This window comes from Hyperolius riggenbachi, chromosome 2 (genome assembly GCF_040937935.1).
Source record: "Hyperolius riggenbachi isolate aHypRig1 chromosome 2, aHypRig1.pri, whole genome shotgun sequence".
Lineage (NCBI taxonomy): Eukaryota > Metazoa > Chordata > Amphibia > Anura > Hyperoliidae > Hyperolius > Hyperolius riggenbachi.
In genome coordinates, this window is record NC_090647.1 from 439,003,447 (window position 1) to 439,017,923 (window position 14,477).

Genomic DNA, 14,477 nt, shown 5'->3' on the forward strand with positions numbered 1-14,477 from the left:
TCTATGAACTCGTCATACACCTAACAGAATACCTTGGGGTGTCTTTTTTTCTAAAATGGGGTCACTTGTGGGGTTCCTATACCGCCCTGGCATTTTACAGGCCCAAAACCGTGAGTAGTCTGGAAACCAAATGTCTCAAAATGACTGTTCAGGGGTATAAGCATCTGCAAATTTTGATGACAGGTGGTCTATGAGGGGGCGAATTTTGTGGAACCGGTCATAAGCAGGGTGGCCTTTTAGATGACAGGTTGTATTGGGCCTGATCTGATGGATAGGAGTGCTAGGGGGGTGACAGGAGGTGATTGATGGGTGTCTCAGGGGGTGGTTAGAGGGGAAAATAGATGCAATCAATGCACTGGGGAGGTGATCGGAAGGGGGTCTGAGGGGGATCTGAGGGTTTGGCCGAGTGATCAGGAGCCCACACGGGGCAAATTGGGGCCTGATCTGATGGGTAGGTGTGCTAGGGGGTGACAGGAGGTGATTGATGGGTGTCTCAAGGTGTGATTAGAGGGGGGAATAGATGCAAGCAATGCACTGGCGAGGTGATCAGGGCTGGGGTCTGAGGGCATTCTGAGGGTGTGGGCGGGTGATTGAGTGCCCTAGGGGCAGATAGGGGTCTAATCTGATAGGTAGCAGTGACAGGGGGTGATTGATGGGTAATTAGTGGGTGTTTAGGGTAGAGAACAGATGTAAACACTGCACTTGGGAGGTGATCGGACGTCGGATCTGCGGGCGATCTATTGGTGTGGGTGGGTGATCAGATTGCCCGCAAGGGGCAGGTTAGGGGCTTATTGATGGGTGGCAGTGACAGCGGGTGATTGATGGGCGGCAGTGACAGGGGGTGATTGATGGGTGGCAGTGACAGGGGGTGATTGATGGGTGATTGACAGGTAATCAGTGGGTTATTACAGGGGAGAACAGATGTAAATATTCCACTGGCGAATTGATAAGGGGGGGTCTGAGGGCAATCTGAGCGTGTAGGCGGGCGATTGGGTGCCCGCAAGGGGCAGATTAGGGTCTGATCTGATGGGTAACAGTGACAGGTGGTGATAGGGGGTGATTGATGGGTGATTGATGGGTAATTAGTGGGTGTTTAGAGGAGAGAATAGATGGAAACACTGCGCTTGGGTGGTGATCTGATGTCGGATCTGCGGGCGATCTATTGGTGTGGGTGGGTGATCAGTTTGCCCGCAAGGGGCAGGTTAGGGGCTGATTGTTGGGTGGCAGTGACAGGGGGTGATTGATGGGTGATAGGTGATTGGCAGGTGATTGACAGGTGATCAGTGGGTTATTACAGGGAAGGCCAGATGTAATTAATGCACTGGCGAATTTATAAAGGGGGGGGGGGGTCTGAGGGCAATCTGAGCGTGTGGGCGGGTGATTGGGTGCCCGCAAGGGGCAGATTAGGGTCTGATCTGATAGGTAACAGTGACGGTTGGTGATAGGGGGTGATTGATGGGTAATTAGTGGGTGTTTAGAGAAGATAACAGATGTAAACAATACATTTGGGAGGTAATCTGACGGCGGGTTTGCGGGCGATCTAATGGTGTGGGTGGGTGATCAGATTGCCCGCAAGGGGCAGGTTAGGGGCTGATTGATGGGTGGCAGTGACAGGGGGTGACAGGTGGTGATTGATGGGTGATAGGTGATTGGCAGGTGATTGACAGGTGATCAGTGGGTTATTACAGGGAAGAACAGATGTAATTAATGCACTGGTGAATTGATAAGGGGGGGTCAGAGGGCAATCTGAGCGTGTGGGCGGGTGATTGGGTGCCCGCAAGGGGCAGATTAGGGTCTGATCTGATAGGTAAAAGTGACAGGTGGTGATAGGGGGTGATTGATGGGTAATTAGTGGGTGTTTAGAGGAGAGAATAGATGTAAACAATGGATTTTGGAGGTGATCTGATGTCGGATCTGCGGGCGATCTATTGGTGTGGGGGGGGTGATCAGATTGCCCGCAAGGGGCAGGTTAGGGGCTGATTGATGGGTGGCAGTGACAGGGGGTGATTGACGGGTGATTGACGGGTGATTGACAGGTGATGGACAGGTGATTGACAGGTGATCAGGGGGGATAGATGCATACAGTACATGGGGGGGGGGTCTGGGGAGAATCTGAGGGGTGGGGGGTGATCAGGAGGGAGCGGGGGGCAGGGGGGGGATACAAAAAAAAAAATAGCGTTGACAGATAGTGACAGGGAGTGATTGATGGGTGATTAGGGGGGTGATAGGGTGCAAACAGGGGTCTGGGGGGTGGGCAGGGGGGGGTCTGATGGGTGCTGTGGGCGATCTGGGGCAGGGGGGGGGGAAAAATCAGTGTGCTTGGTGCAGACTAGGGTGGCTGCAGCCTGCCCTGGTGGTCCCTCGGACATTGGGACCACCAGGGCAGGAGGCAGCTTGTATAATACACTTTGTAAACATTACAAAGTGTATTATACACTTTGTATGCGGCGATCGTCGGGTTAACATCCCGCCGGCGCTTCCGTATGGCCGGCGGGATGTTGCGGCGGGTGAGCGGCGCCAGGCGGAGGCGGAGGATCGCGTCACTGATGACGCGATCGCTCCGCCCATGCCCCTACAAGGACCGCCGCCAATTGTCAATACGGCGGTCCTTGCGGGGTGCACTTCCCGGCCGCCAATTGTACATACGGCGGTCGGGAAGTGGTTAATATGTATATATACACTGGATAACTAATCAAATTCGGCAATGTTTTATTTACCCCTAAAATGTTTTCTTTTTTTTTTAATCAAATTTGTAATCTGGCACAATGGTAAATTATCATTGAGCAAGCAGATGAACTGACACCCATACAGCCTTGTTCTGCATCAAGCATATAATACTAGAGGGGATGGCAGTTATGTTGATGTTTCAGTTGGTCTTTGCTGAAATCTGATAGCAATCAAAAGCTGCAATGTGGGAAGTCAATTCCCCAGTTGATTTCTCATTAAGAAGTAATCGATTGCTGGATCTGGCATGATCAATCAATCAATGTATGTTTTATACTGTGTGCAAAAATATATTACAAATACTTTCACACTAAGGCAGGGAACACACTTGTCTTTCAGTTTTCTGTGCACGTTTTTCCGCATACGTTTTCTGCATACCAAGTGTGTCTCTATGCAGGAAAACGCGTGCGTTATTTTCACAGCAGCTGATGTAATTGATAAAGTAAAGTGACAAAATGTGCAGAATCATGATGCAGAATGTCAGTTTTTTTTCTGCACGCGAAAACCACATTAAGTGTGAATTAGCCCATTAATTAACATGAGTTCTCAGTTTTTCTGTACAGAAAACACGTACGAAAACAGTCAAGTGTGTTCCCTGCCTCAGTGGTGTGGTATCTAACCTTTCCTCTATGAACTCCATGAAAAGCAGACCATCCCTCGGGTGTAATACTTTACAACAAAAGTTTGTGAGTCACCTTTTAAATGCAAGATTCAGACTAATGTTATCCACAGTAATTCTCCACCATTTAAAGTACTAATATAAAGAGAACAGCACAGAGGCAGCAGGTTACCTGTCTGAGCATGCAGTGTAATACCCCACGCATCAGCTTCACAACGCTCTGCAAAACAAACAAACAATGGAGACCTTATATTAGTGAGGACAATTATACAGCTACTACTACTCATTGATGAATACCTGAACAATAGCCAGTATTCAATAATAAAATCACATAACATTTTATGATCTATCTGTAAAGTTCTTTAATGATATATAAAAATATATATACTGTACATGCATAAATATACATATGGCTGAAAGTTATATGACAAGAGGTACATATAAACTCATGAACCATTAGGCCTGGTTCACAATGGCAGGCAAACCGTTTAGCAGACTGTACTGCAATGGATCCTAACAGATGCAAATGGATCCATTCACATTGTTCCGTTAAAACGAATCCATTCTGCATGTTCCGCTGAACGCACTACAAGTTTGGGGAGGTTGTGATGATTAAACAGCGACGAATGCGTCAAATTCATGTCGCGCTAACGGAACGGATAAAAAACTAATGCCCAATAGAAACTGGTCTGTTTCATGGATCAGTTTTTGATCCAGCTAGTGTGAACCGTGCTTTAGATGTAGGAATATGAAAGTATGACGTTTTTCAGGATAATCTTTCTTACAGTGAACAATGCAGCCATTTGCAATTCTGCAGCTGTAATCTGAATTCCTAGCAAATAGCTATATGTGAATGAAATCCACCCGCTAACTGTTCTCTTTTGTGGTCTGTAGGTTTTCCAATATATGTTTTGAACCTCTCACTTGTGTGTGGTTGAGAGAAAGTACCTTTCAGCATCTAAAATCCTCACTTGTTTAGTTTCCTTAAATCTTTGGTCGGTTAAAAGCTCAATATTTGTTCTATAACTTAATCACTGTTATGAGCAACAGTATTATACTTCCGAACACAAATATCATTAATTCAAAGAATAGTTTTACGTCTTGTTCCAAATAACAGCTAACACGGAACTAGTGCTACTGAAGCCCATGATGTTCAGGATGGGGCCACACTTGTTGAAAAGCACGTGCGAAATGCAAAATTGCACGCAATGCTTTTCCATGCCGTCATGCATTTGTAAGCCTGCGATTTTTCAGCTGCAACACACGAGTTTAAAAAACTGATTACCGGCTGCATAAAATTGCAAAACGCATGTGATTCCCATAGACTGATGGCAGGTGCCGGCAGTCTATGGTGGCCGACACAAGCATGAAAACAGGCATGTGAAAAATCCTGTGTGTAAAACAGTCAGCCTTTGACACGTACACAAGTGTGGCCTCTCCCTCAATGAGGAGGAGAAAATCTCTCTTACATGTCCATTACCACAGACCACAGGATGGAGCCAATTTTAGCCAGGGCTACTGGACCAGTCGCAGGCTACTGTACATGCGCGGTTACCAATCTCAGATTCTCTATAAATATACTGATCTTGCAAAAAAAATAAATTACATGAATCACTACATTCTCAGCCACAGTATTTTAGAGTGGAGGAACAAATGCAAAACCTGTAGCCTTTTTGGCACAAGCTAAAGAATATCAATGACCTCGCTCATAGAAGAAAATATGGCGATATATTGGTTGTAGAGCCAGAGAATAGATATCACACTTTGCAGAGTTATACAGGTATCTGTACACCTCTAGGTTTGACTCCAGGTTTTCATCTTGAACTAAAGAAACATCGAGAGAAAACTGAATTTTTAAAACTGGATTCCTTGATAATCCAATAATCCCAAAAGAAACAGAAGAAGCAAAACCTGCTCTCCCAGCTAATAAAACACTTGGTTTTGGTGAGCTGTCCCTTGAGTGAAAGAAATCCAACAGGACGATTATCATCTCTCATAACAGACAGCCATTGAGAACAGTATTCCTCCACAATCTGTAAGGCAAGTTAGTCGTCGTGATTTCCGAAACAGATAAAAATAGAAACCGATTGAAATTTAATTATCTGACTCACAAAGATGGATTTCTCTATGAGGTTGAGACAGTGAGATATTAACCAAAATAGTAATTAACTGGCCCCTAAAGTTTTATTATCCATTATAAAATCAGATTAATTCAGTTTCATGCAGAGGAAACATGCCTTCTTAAATATTACAAGACTGGGCCTTAATATTTTCTATGTTTAGCATTTGATTCAAGGATGCCTGGTCTCCTTCTTTAAAGCAGTGGACTCAGTTGAGTGAGGATATTTATATAAGCTGGAGGTGGTAGGAGGCACCCAAGGGTTCAAAAAGTGCAGCGTACCTTCTCAAAAGAAAGGTAAGACAGTCTTACCTTAAGTACTTCTGAAAGTTGGACGTTCAAAAAGTGATCCAAATTTATTATGCACTTAAGACAACACATTTCATGGGGAAAACTGCTTCATTGGGTCAAGTGCCATGTGCAGATCTAGCAGGATCAGCTCTGAGCGCCATATTTATATGAGGTTATGCTCAAGATTGGGGGTTGAATCTACATTTTTAAAAGCGGTAACAAATTTAGATAAGAGGTCAATGATTCATTTTTCACCAAATCTCTGTTTCTTTTCACCTTCACAAATATATTCTCTAGATATCCTCTTATACGCTAAATGCTTTCATGGAACTGGAACAAATTACCTTTAAATCTGTATAAATCAATTACATTAGTCAGTTCATTCAAATATCTGAGTATCTGGATACATGCTGACCCAGGTAAATAAAATGAAATATTCATAATCCCATATGTAAGGGAATGAAGCAAGGAGTTCAAGGATGGGTTAATCTCCCTTTCAATGTAGTTGATCAAATAAATATATATTCAAAATTTTCTATAGATATTTTCTATATCTTCCTAATCTGTTATTTTTGTATAGATGTGACATCCTCCAGGGCGTCATTACAGGTGTCAAGTGAAGCAGGTGGTCTGATGGATCCTAATGTTTATGAGTCTTTTTTAGCCTCTCAAGCAGCAGCCATGGATGGGTCATACCTGAATTTGCAAGGTAATAATGTACATAAATATAATAGGTATTCTCCTACTGACATTTTTGCAATGTTATGGTAGAGAACGTGATGATACAGAAACAGACTATTCAACAGCAACCCCTTTTTGGTTTAATCCAATCATGCCACATTCTCAGAATCTTCAAGATGCACTATGGTGGATAAAATAGGTCTAATGGTGGCCATACATGGTACAATTTTTTCATTCAATCTTACCATTTCTATGTAATATAAGGGTAAATTAAGTGAATATACTGAAAGGATAATTTAGGCAGTTCCCTTATATTACATAGAAATGGTAAGATTGTATGAAAAAATTGTACCATGTATGGCCACCATTAGGGAATCTACATTATATTGTTAGTTGCGTGTGGTCCAGCATTAGTCATGGAGAGAATCTGAAGACATAACAACAACAAGTTGTTTAGGTGATACCTTTACATTTTTTTTCAAGCTTTCAAAACTTTAAAGGGGCGCTATGGCAAAAAATTGTAAAATTTAACATATGTCCAAACATAGACAAATAAGAAGTATGTTTTTTTTCCAGAGTAAAATGAGCCATAAATTACTTTTCCCCTATGTTGCGGTCACTTACAGTAGGTAGTAGAAATCTGACAGAAGAGACAGGGTTTGGACTAGTCCATCTCTTCATAGGCATTCTCAGCAAGGCTTTTATTCTTTATAAAGATATTCCCTTAACCACCCTGGAGTTCCATTAAGATCGCCAGGGTGGCTGCGCAGCAGTATTTTTTTTTTAGTAAATCATGTAGCTAGCCTAGCGCTAGCTACATGATTCCTCCCTCCCTGCTGCATCCCTCCCACCCTTCCGATCGCCGCCGGTGATCAAACCCACCAGGAAATGCTGTTCTGAACGGGATTTCCTTTAGGGCTTCCCCCGTCGCCATATCGACGATCGCGATGACTTCATCGACGTTGTGACGTCACAGGGAGTCCCGATCCAACCCTCAGCACTGCCTGGCACTGATTGGCCAGGCTGCGCAGGGGCCCCAGGGGTGGGGGGCCCTGTTACGCGTCGGGTAGCTGCGGATCGGCAGCGATCGCGTACAACACGCAGCTAGCAAAGTGCTAGCTTTGTGTTTAAAAAAAAAAAATTGTGCAAATCGGCCCAGTAGGGCCGGAGCGGTGCACAGCGGCGGTCATGGACGAGCTGAGCTCGTCATACCGCCAAGAAGGTTAACCTCCCTGGCAGTACAATAAATCCGCCAGGGGCAGCGCAGCACTTTTTTTTTTTTTAAAGCATGTAGCTAGTCTAGAGCTAGCTACATGCTTCCCCCCTCCCTTCGCTATCCCTCAGATCGCCGCCGGCGCTTTTATCCTGCAAGGAATGCCGACCTGAACGGGATTCCCTGTATGGGTTTCTCCGTCGCCATGGCGACGATCGCGATGACGTCACCGACGTCAGCGGGCACTCCGATCCCCTCCTCAGCGCTGCCTGGCACTAATTGGCCAGGCAGCGCAAGGGGTCTGGGGGTGGGGGGGGGGTGGGGGGAGGTATGGCGGATAGCGGCGAATCGGCGGTGGTGATTGTTATGCACACGCAGCTAGGAAAGTGCTAGCTACGCGTAGCAAAACAAAAAAAAAAATATTATGTAAATCGGCCCAGCAGGGCCCGAGTGGCACCCTCCGGCGGCTTACCCAGTGTCCAGCCCGGGGTTACCGCTAAGGAGGTTAAAGGGATTTAAACAATGATGCTGGACAGCTTCCCTGCTCGCTACGCAGTTTTTTGGCATGTGGACAAAGCCACTGCTATTCACTATGAGCTTTTGAAAATAAATAAATCCCTGAGAATCCCTGCATCTGTCAGATTTCTACAACCTACTGTAAGTGACCGCAACATAGGAGAAAAGTAATTTATGGCTCATTTTACTATGAAAAAATGTACATATTTGTCTAGGTTTGCACATATTTAACATTTTACAATTTTTGCCATAGTGCCCCTTAAAGTTTCTTCTTCAGGCATGTTTCAGAACTGGATCAGAAACTTACCATAAGGTTCTGGTTCTGAATAATGCCTGAAGAAGAAACAATGGCCTCAATTCACTAAGCTTAACTCCTGTCTTTAATAACTCTTCTGAGCTGTTTTACAGTTATCACCATGGTGATATAATTGTGATAACTGTAAAACAGCTCAGAAGAGCTATTAAAGACAGGAATTAAGCTTAGTGAATTGAGGCCAAAGTTTTAAAAGCTTGCAAAAAATATTGTACAATTAGTCATTACAGGTACCACCTAAACAACTTTTGTTGTTATGTCTTCGGATCATATTGTTATATGTTGTGTATTTGTCACTACTAAAACAGGGGTCCCCAACCACCGGGCCGCAGCCCACTGCCGCTGTTGGCAGTTTTCCACCGGGCCGTGGCGCGTCTGGCCTCTCGCCCCTCCCCCCGCCGCTCCTGGTACCTTATGAGCGGGCGGCTGCTTCCTTTCTTATAGTCCCCCAGGCACCGCTCTCCTCTTATCAGCATCTCCTATTACAGCAGCGCGTCTTGCAGATGCTGTAAGGAGGGAAGGAAGGATGGCGGTTCCCAAGGTAACGGCGATCGCCGCTACAGGAAGCCGCTGCCCTGCTTCCTTCCCTCTTTACAGCAGCCGCAAGATGCGCTGCTGTAATAGGAGATGCTGATGAGAGGAAAGCGGCGCCTGGGGGACTAAAAGAAGAGAAGCGGCCGCCCGCTCATTAGGTAACAGGAGCGGCGGGCGCGGGGGGGTTGGGGGTAGGGCGGGGCTCTACCTATCTACCCATACTAGGGCGCTATACTAGCTATACTGGGCACTATACTAGCTATACTGGGGCACTATACTAGCTAAACTGGGGCACTATACTAGATATACTGGGCACTATACAAGCTATACTGGGGTAACTATACTAGCCATACTGGGGCAACTAAACTTCCTATACTGGGGTAACTATGCTAGCTATGCCGGCGCACCCCAACCCATCCCCCCCCCCCCGGTACCCGTTGCGCACGACACCGTCCACTAGGTTGCGCACCCCACCCCCGCCCCACCCCCCGTCCCCAGGGAAAAATTTGGACAGAAAGGTTGGGGAACCCCTGCACTAAAATCTAAAAACGATTTGTCAGATGAGATGTTTTACATGTATTTGATGTTTAGACATGCTTTATAAAGTCAGTTTCAGGGTTTGCTTGAGAGCTCAAAACTAATACAAATGAAGACCATGGTAGAATATATGAATATATATAATATATATATATATATATATATATATATATATATATATATATATATATATATATATATATATATATATATATATATATATATATATATATATATATATATATATATATATATATATATATATATATATATATATATATATATATATATATATATATATATATATATATATATATATATATATATATATATATATATATGTATATGTTCACTGTGAGACACATTCACACCCTCCTCACTGTAAAGTTTCCAATCATCCAGATTATTGAAATGGTATTCTTAATACTTTTGTTTCAAACAAACATCAGTGTATGAAGTTCAGGCTAATTTTGTATAATGCTTTTTAATCTCTTCTTCTAAAATTGATAGATAAACAGCCTCCAACTATTTAATTTCTGAGTCATCTAATATATTCTATGTCCAATTAGATCACCTCAGCAGACAATGCCCAAATACATTTTATAAAATCTGGCATATTTCTTTTGCTAAATATGATTAAACATGGTTAAAATAAGCCTAGTCCTGTGTAATAAAATACAGTGGCCTCAATTCACAGAGCTTTATCAAACGTTTGATAATTTACCTCATGGGTAAAATCTCATTTTGAATTCACTAAGGTGTTATAGATTTATTGAATGTTTTATCGATGAAATGATCAATAAATCTATAACACCTTAGTGAATTCAAAATGAGATTTTACCCATGAGGTAAATTATCAAACGTTTGATAAAGTGTTTGATAAAGCTCTGTGAATTGAGGCCAAGGTAATGTATGTGTTGAATAAATGTCCTTGTCTTAAAGGACACGTGAAGGGATAGAGGGATATGCAGGCTGTTATATTTATCTCCTTTTAAACAATGCAAATTGCCTGGCTACCCTGCTGACCCATTGCCTTTAGACAAGACACAGAACATTTATATCGGCTTTTCTCCTGGCGGATTCAAAGCGCCAGAGCTGCAGCTACTTAAGAGGCAATCCATGGGTGAACAGGATAATTGGGGAGCCTTGCCCAAAAATTCCTTACCATTTTACATACCGGCTTGAGCTGGGATTCAAACCCTTATCAAAGGGCTCAAACCCACATCATAGGCAACAGCAACAACCTTACCAGCACCCTTTCCAGCTGATCCCCAACAAATTTAATTAGTTTCTAAACTAAGCAGCTATAAAGTAATGTGTGAATTCAGTTATGTAATTTCCAGCAAAAATAAATACTCTTTCTATTATACACATCCTGTTTTTGCATACATGAATGAATCTTTTTTAAGCGTTTCCACCACATGAAGCCAAACACTTTGCAAGTTACTGTAAATCCATCTGCACTTCAAAGTTTATATTATGCAAGGACTGAACTCTCTGTAGTGATTTCATGTAAAACTCACACTGTAACAGGATGCTGTGAACACTGTGCAGGAAAAAAAGTTATTTCCTGAATATCACACTTCTAAATATAGTGTCTGGGACAGTGACAGAAAGTGGAACTAAGTGAAATGAATGAACGTGGTCTCAATGGAATTTTAACTGACTAAGCAGATCCCTTGCTGTCTCTCCAATAAATATTATTTCAACAAAAAAACAAAATTATTGAAATGGTAACGTGGTCTTTCAGACCTCCCATCAATTACAGAAAAAGACTGCACAACACCTCAGTTTTAAAGCAAACCTGAAGCGAAAAAAAAAAAAAGGTACGATATAATGAATTGCATGTGTAGTACTGATAATGAATTGAACATTCATAGCAAAGAAAAAGAGCCTCATATGTTTATCTTCAGTTATATATCTTGATTTGTAACATTGCATCATTCTGTCATATTTGCAGTTTAGAAACCACTCTATATTTTTAGCTTTAACAACTACAGAAAAGGGTTTCTGCAGTAAAACCTTATCTCAAGATGTCTCTAAATGCTAGGTACACACCATACAATTTTCTGTTAGATTCTTCTGTTAGATTTACCTACAACATGGAAAAAAGCTATCTGGCAGGTAAATCTAAGAGAAAATCTAACAGAAAATTGCATGGTGTGTACCTAGCGTTACTGTTTCTTTAGTTGAAGAGAAATCGAGAGCCCAATATGGTGTAGTATGTTAAGACAGATTGAATAATTGAGACAGTGAGATGGTAATACTCACAAACATGGGTTACCGTTCAGGTAACCACTCAATAGGCAGGTGAGGAGATTAGACCTGCCCTCATTAAGGATTAAGATGTCGCTCTCTGTAGATAGGAAAAAAGGGTAGACCACCCCTCCACCTGGGGAGGACTTGAATATACTGGTAGGTGAACAGAGGCGCCAGTAGAATAAAAGTACATAACATTCTTAAAAAATTGCTGGGAGGAAGTGGTGGACTTGACTCCGTTAAAGCAGACACAAAGGACTGTAATTAAATAAATAAATACACATTTATTGAAGATACCCCAAGGATGCAACACGTTTCGCGGGCACAGCCCACTTCTTCAGGCAATAAACAGGGGATAAACAACAGCAATTCTGTTATAGCAAGCAGAGCGCCTCTGTGTATATTTTTTATCTTCAGTTATATAGCTTTATTTATAACATTGCATCATTCTGTCATATTTGCAGTTTAGAAACCACACTCTATATTTTTAGCTTTAACAACTACAGAAAAGGCTTTCTGCAGTAAAACCCTATCTCAAGCTGTCTCTTACTGTTTCTTGGTTGTTTAAGTGTTTCCGAAAACAGCACTGTATTCGACCCAGTGGGTCAAATAATTCACAGAAGCTCTTTTGCATACATAACTAAAGTTTCTTAACTCTTTTTGTACTGGAAAACAATATGAAACCATTTTCTTTGCTACTAATGTTCTATGTCTTAGCTGTACTACACATATAATTCATTATCTCAATTTTATGTTCACTACAGGTTTGCTTTAATGCATAATACATAATACATATAGGTGCAGGGAGTACTGGCAGAAAATGTGGCATGGAGGGGTCTCTGCTGGGGTAACAAATCAAAGCAACAGAAGAGAAATCAAATTGTGCCTCACTTCCATGAACTGTGAAATTGCTGACTTCATTATGGTGGCTTTGTGGCACCATTTTGGGTTCCAGTTTGGTAACCATTTCAAATGGTCTGTAGCTCCCCAGTTTTCAACTTAGAATTCCAGCAGAAATACTTCAAATCTTGTTATACCTTATGCAGCAGTCAGAACTGAGGCAAGATCACATGATCATAACCAGCAAGTAATTTGGTCTGCAAATCAGTCATATGTTTAAACTGATTACATGTTGGTCCATGAAATCTGGTTGAGAGGAGTTTAGGTAGGAGTTGTTGGCCATCTCTGTAAGGCCCGGTTCACATTAGCGTTCGCTATCCGGATTTTCCGGATCTGATCCGGACCGCATACTGTACAAACGGAACGTACGTTCCGCATAGCAATGTAAAGTCTATGCGGACGTTCACACGCGTCCGTTCCGTACAGTACGGAGCCGGATCGGTTCCGGACTCTTTTCCAACATGCGCTATTTTTTTGGGTCCGGATCTCCGGCCCACGCACCCGGACCGGAGCCGGACCTGAGCCTGACAGCACCATCAGGAACACAGAAACCAATGGGGAACGGAAGGCACAGAACACACTGCCTACAAAAACCTGACGTTCTAACCCACTTCCTATGCGTATGCAAGCGGCCATTTCGGATGGGGACACATGGGCCAAGCATGTCTGGAGTGGAGCAGCAGTGACAGACGTGCTGGAGCTGTTTGGCAGAATGTCGGAGGTGGAGGTGAGGCCTACAGCGGAGGAACCTGATTCTACACGTGCACCGGGTGCACCTTCTGCTGACCCCAACATTTTTTTTTCAAATTTCGCTATTTTTTGCCCACGGATCCGGATGGCAGCCTGATGCATGCCTGATACAAAAGGACCGGATCGGAACCGTATGGTTCTGATCAGGATCAGGTCAGGATCCGATCAGGATCCGGTCCGTTTATTTGCCAAAACGCAAGTGTGAACGGGGCCTAACATGAAGAAATGTACGTAGCCATATGCAAGTCACAGTACCTGTAGCAGAGAGTCATGTGCAAATGATTACATTTTTGTATGTTATTGGGTCAGGCGACACCCAGTTTTGGGTGATAAAGACCAGCAGACAGCTTGTCAGTGAAGACCTGATGCCTTAAACATGTCAGTGAACTGTATATCAGCAATTAACCTGTATACTAGCGGTTAATGGCTCAGGAATGAGACAGTATCCTGGAGCTGCATGACCTGAATTCCAACAATGTGTAACGCGATTGACATGGGAACATCAGAGAACACTCAGAAAGGGGAGAGGATTGAGCCGGCACACAAAAGAGCGCACAGAGTGGCAGATTCTCTAAACGGCTCTTTGAGACCTGTTACCCATGGCAGCCTGCAACCATCAATAATTGCATATCCAGCAGCCAGCAAAGCTTCAGGTCCACTTTAAACTAGGTAAATGGTCAAAATGCATTCACTGTCCATTATAGCAGCCTGTCTCTGAACCAACTGACTGCTTAGAACTCTTCCTGCAGCTGGTGAGCATGTACCGCATACTCTCTTCCTGCCCCTGAATCTCATCTTGGATGACCAAGTACATAAAAATACTGATCAGAACCAGCAGAGACCAACTGGGCTAGCTATTACCTGAATCTGCACCCAAGGCCTTTCTCATCCCATAATGCATTACCAGCTCAACCTGTTTTGACATTGTGACAGCTTTGTGTTACAGAGCAAACTAATGAAATGTAATTAAATAAATTTGAGCGCCCAATTTCAGCTAGTAGAATCTTTGTAAAATTAACCA

At 43.1% G+C, this 14,477-nt stretch overlaps 1 protein-coding gene across 3 annotated transcripts in view; it reads right to left on the minus strand.

The window, feature by feature from the left end:
• Positions 1-14,477, minus strand: part of PHKA2 (phosphorylase kinase regulatory subunit alpha 2) — a 175,585-nt gene that overhangs the window by 106,275 nt on the left and 54,833 nt on the right. For all 3 annotated transcript variants that reach the window (XM_068269976.1, XM_068269978.1, XM_068269977.1), the window contains exon 4: positions 3,516-3,563. In XM_068269976.1, the coding sequence (XP_068126077.1) occupies positions 3,516-3,563 (48 nt within the window). The remainder of the gene's footprint in view (positions 1-3,515; positions 3,564-14,477) is intronic.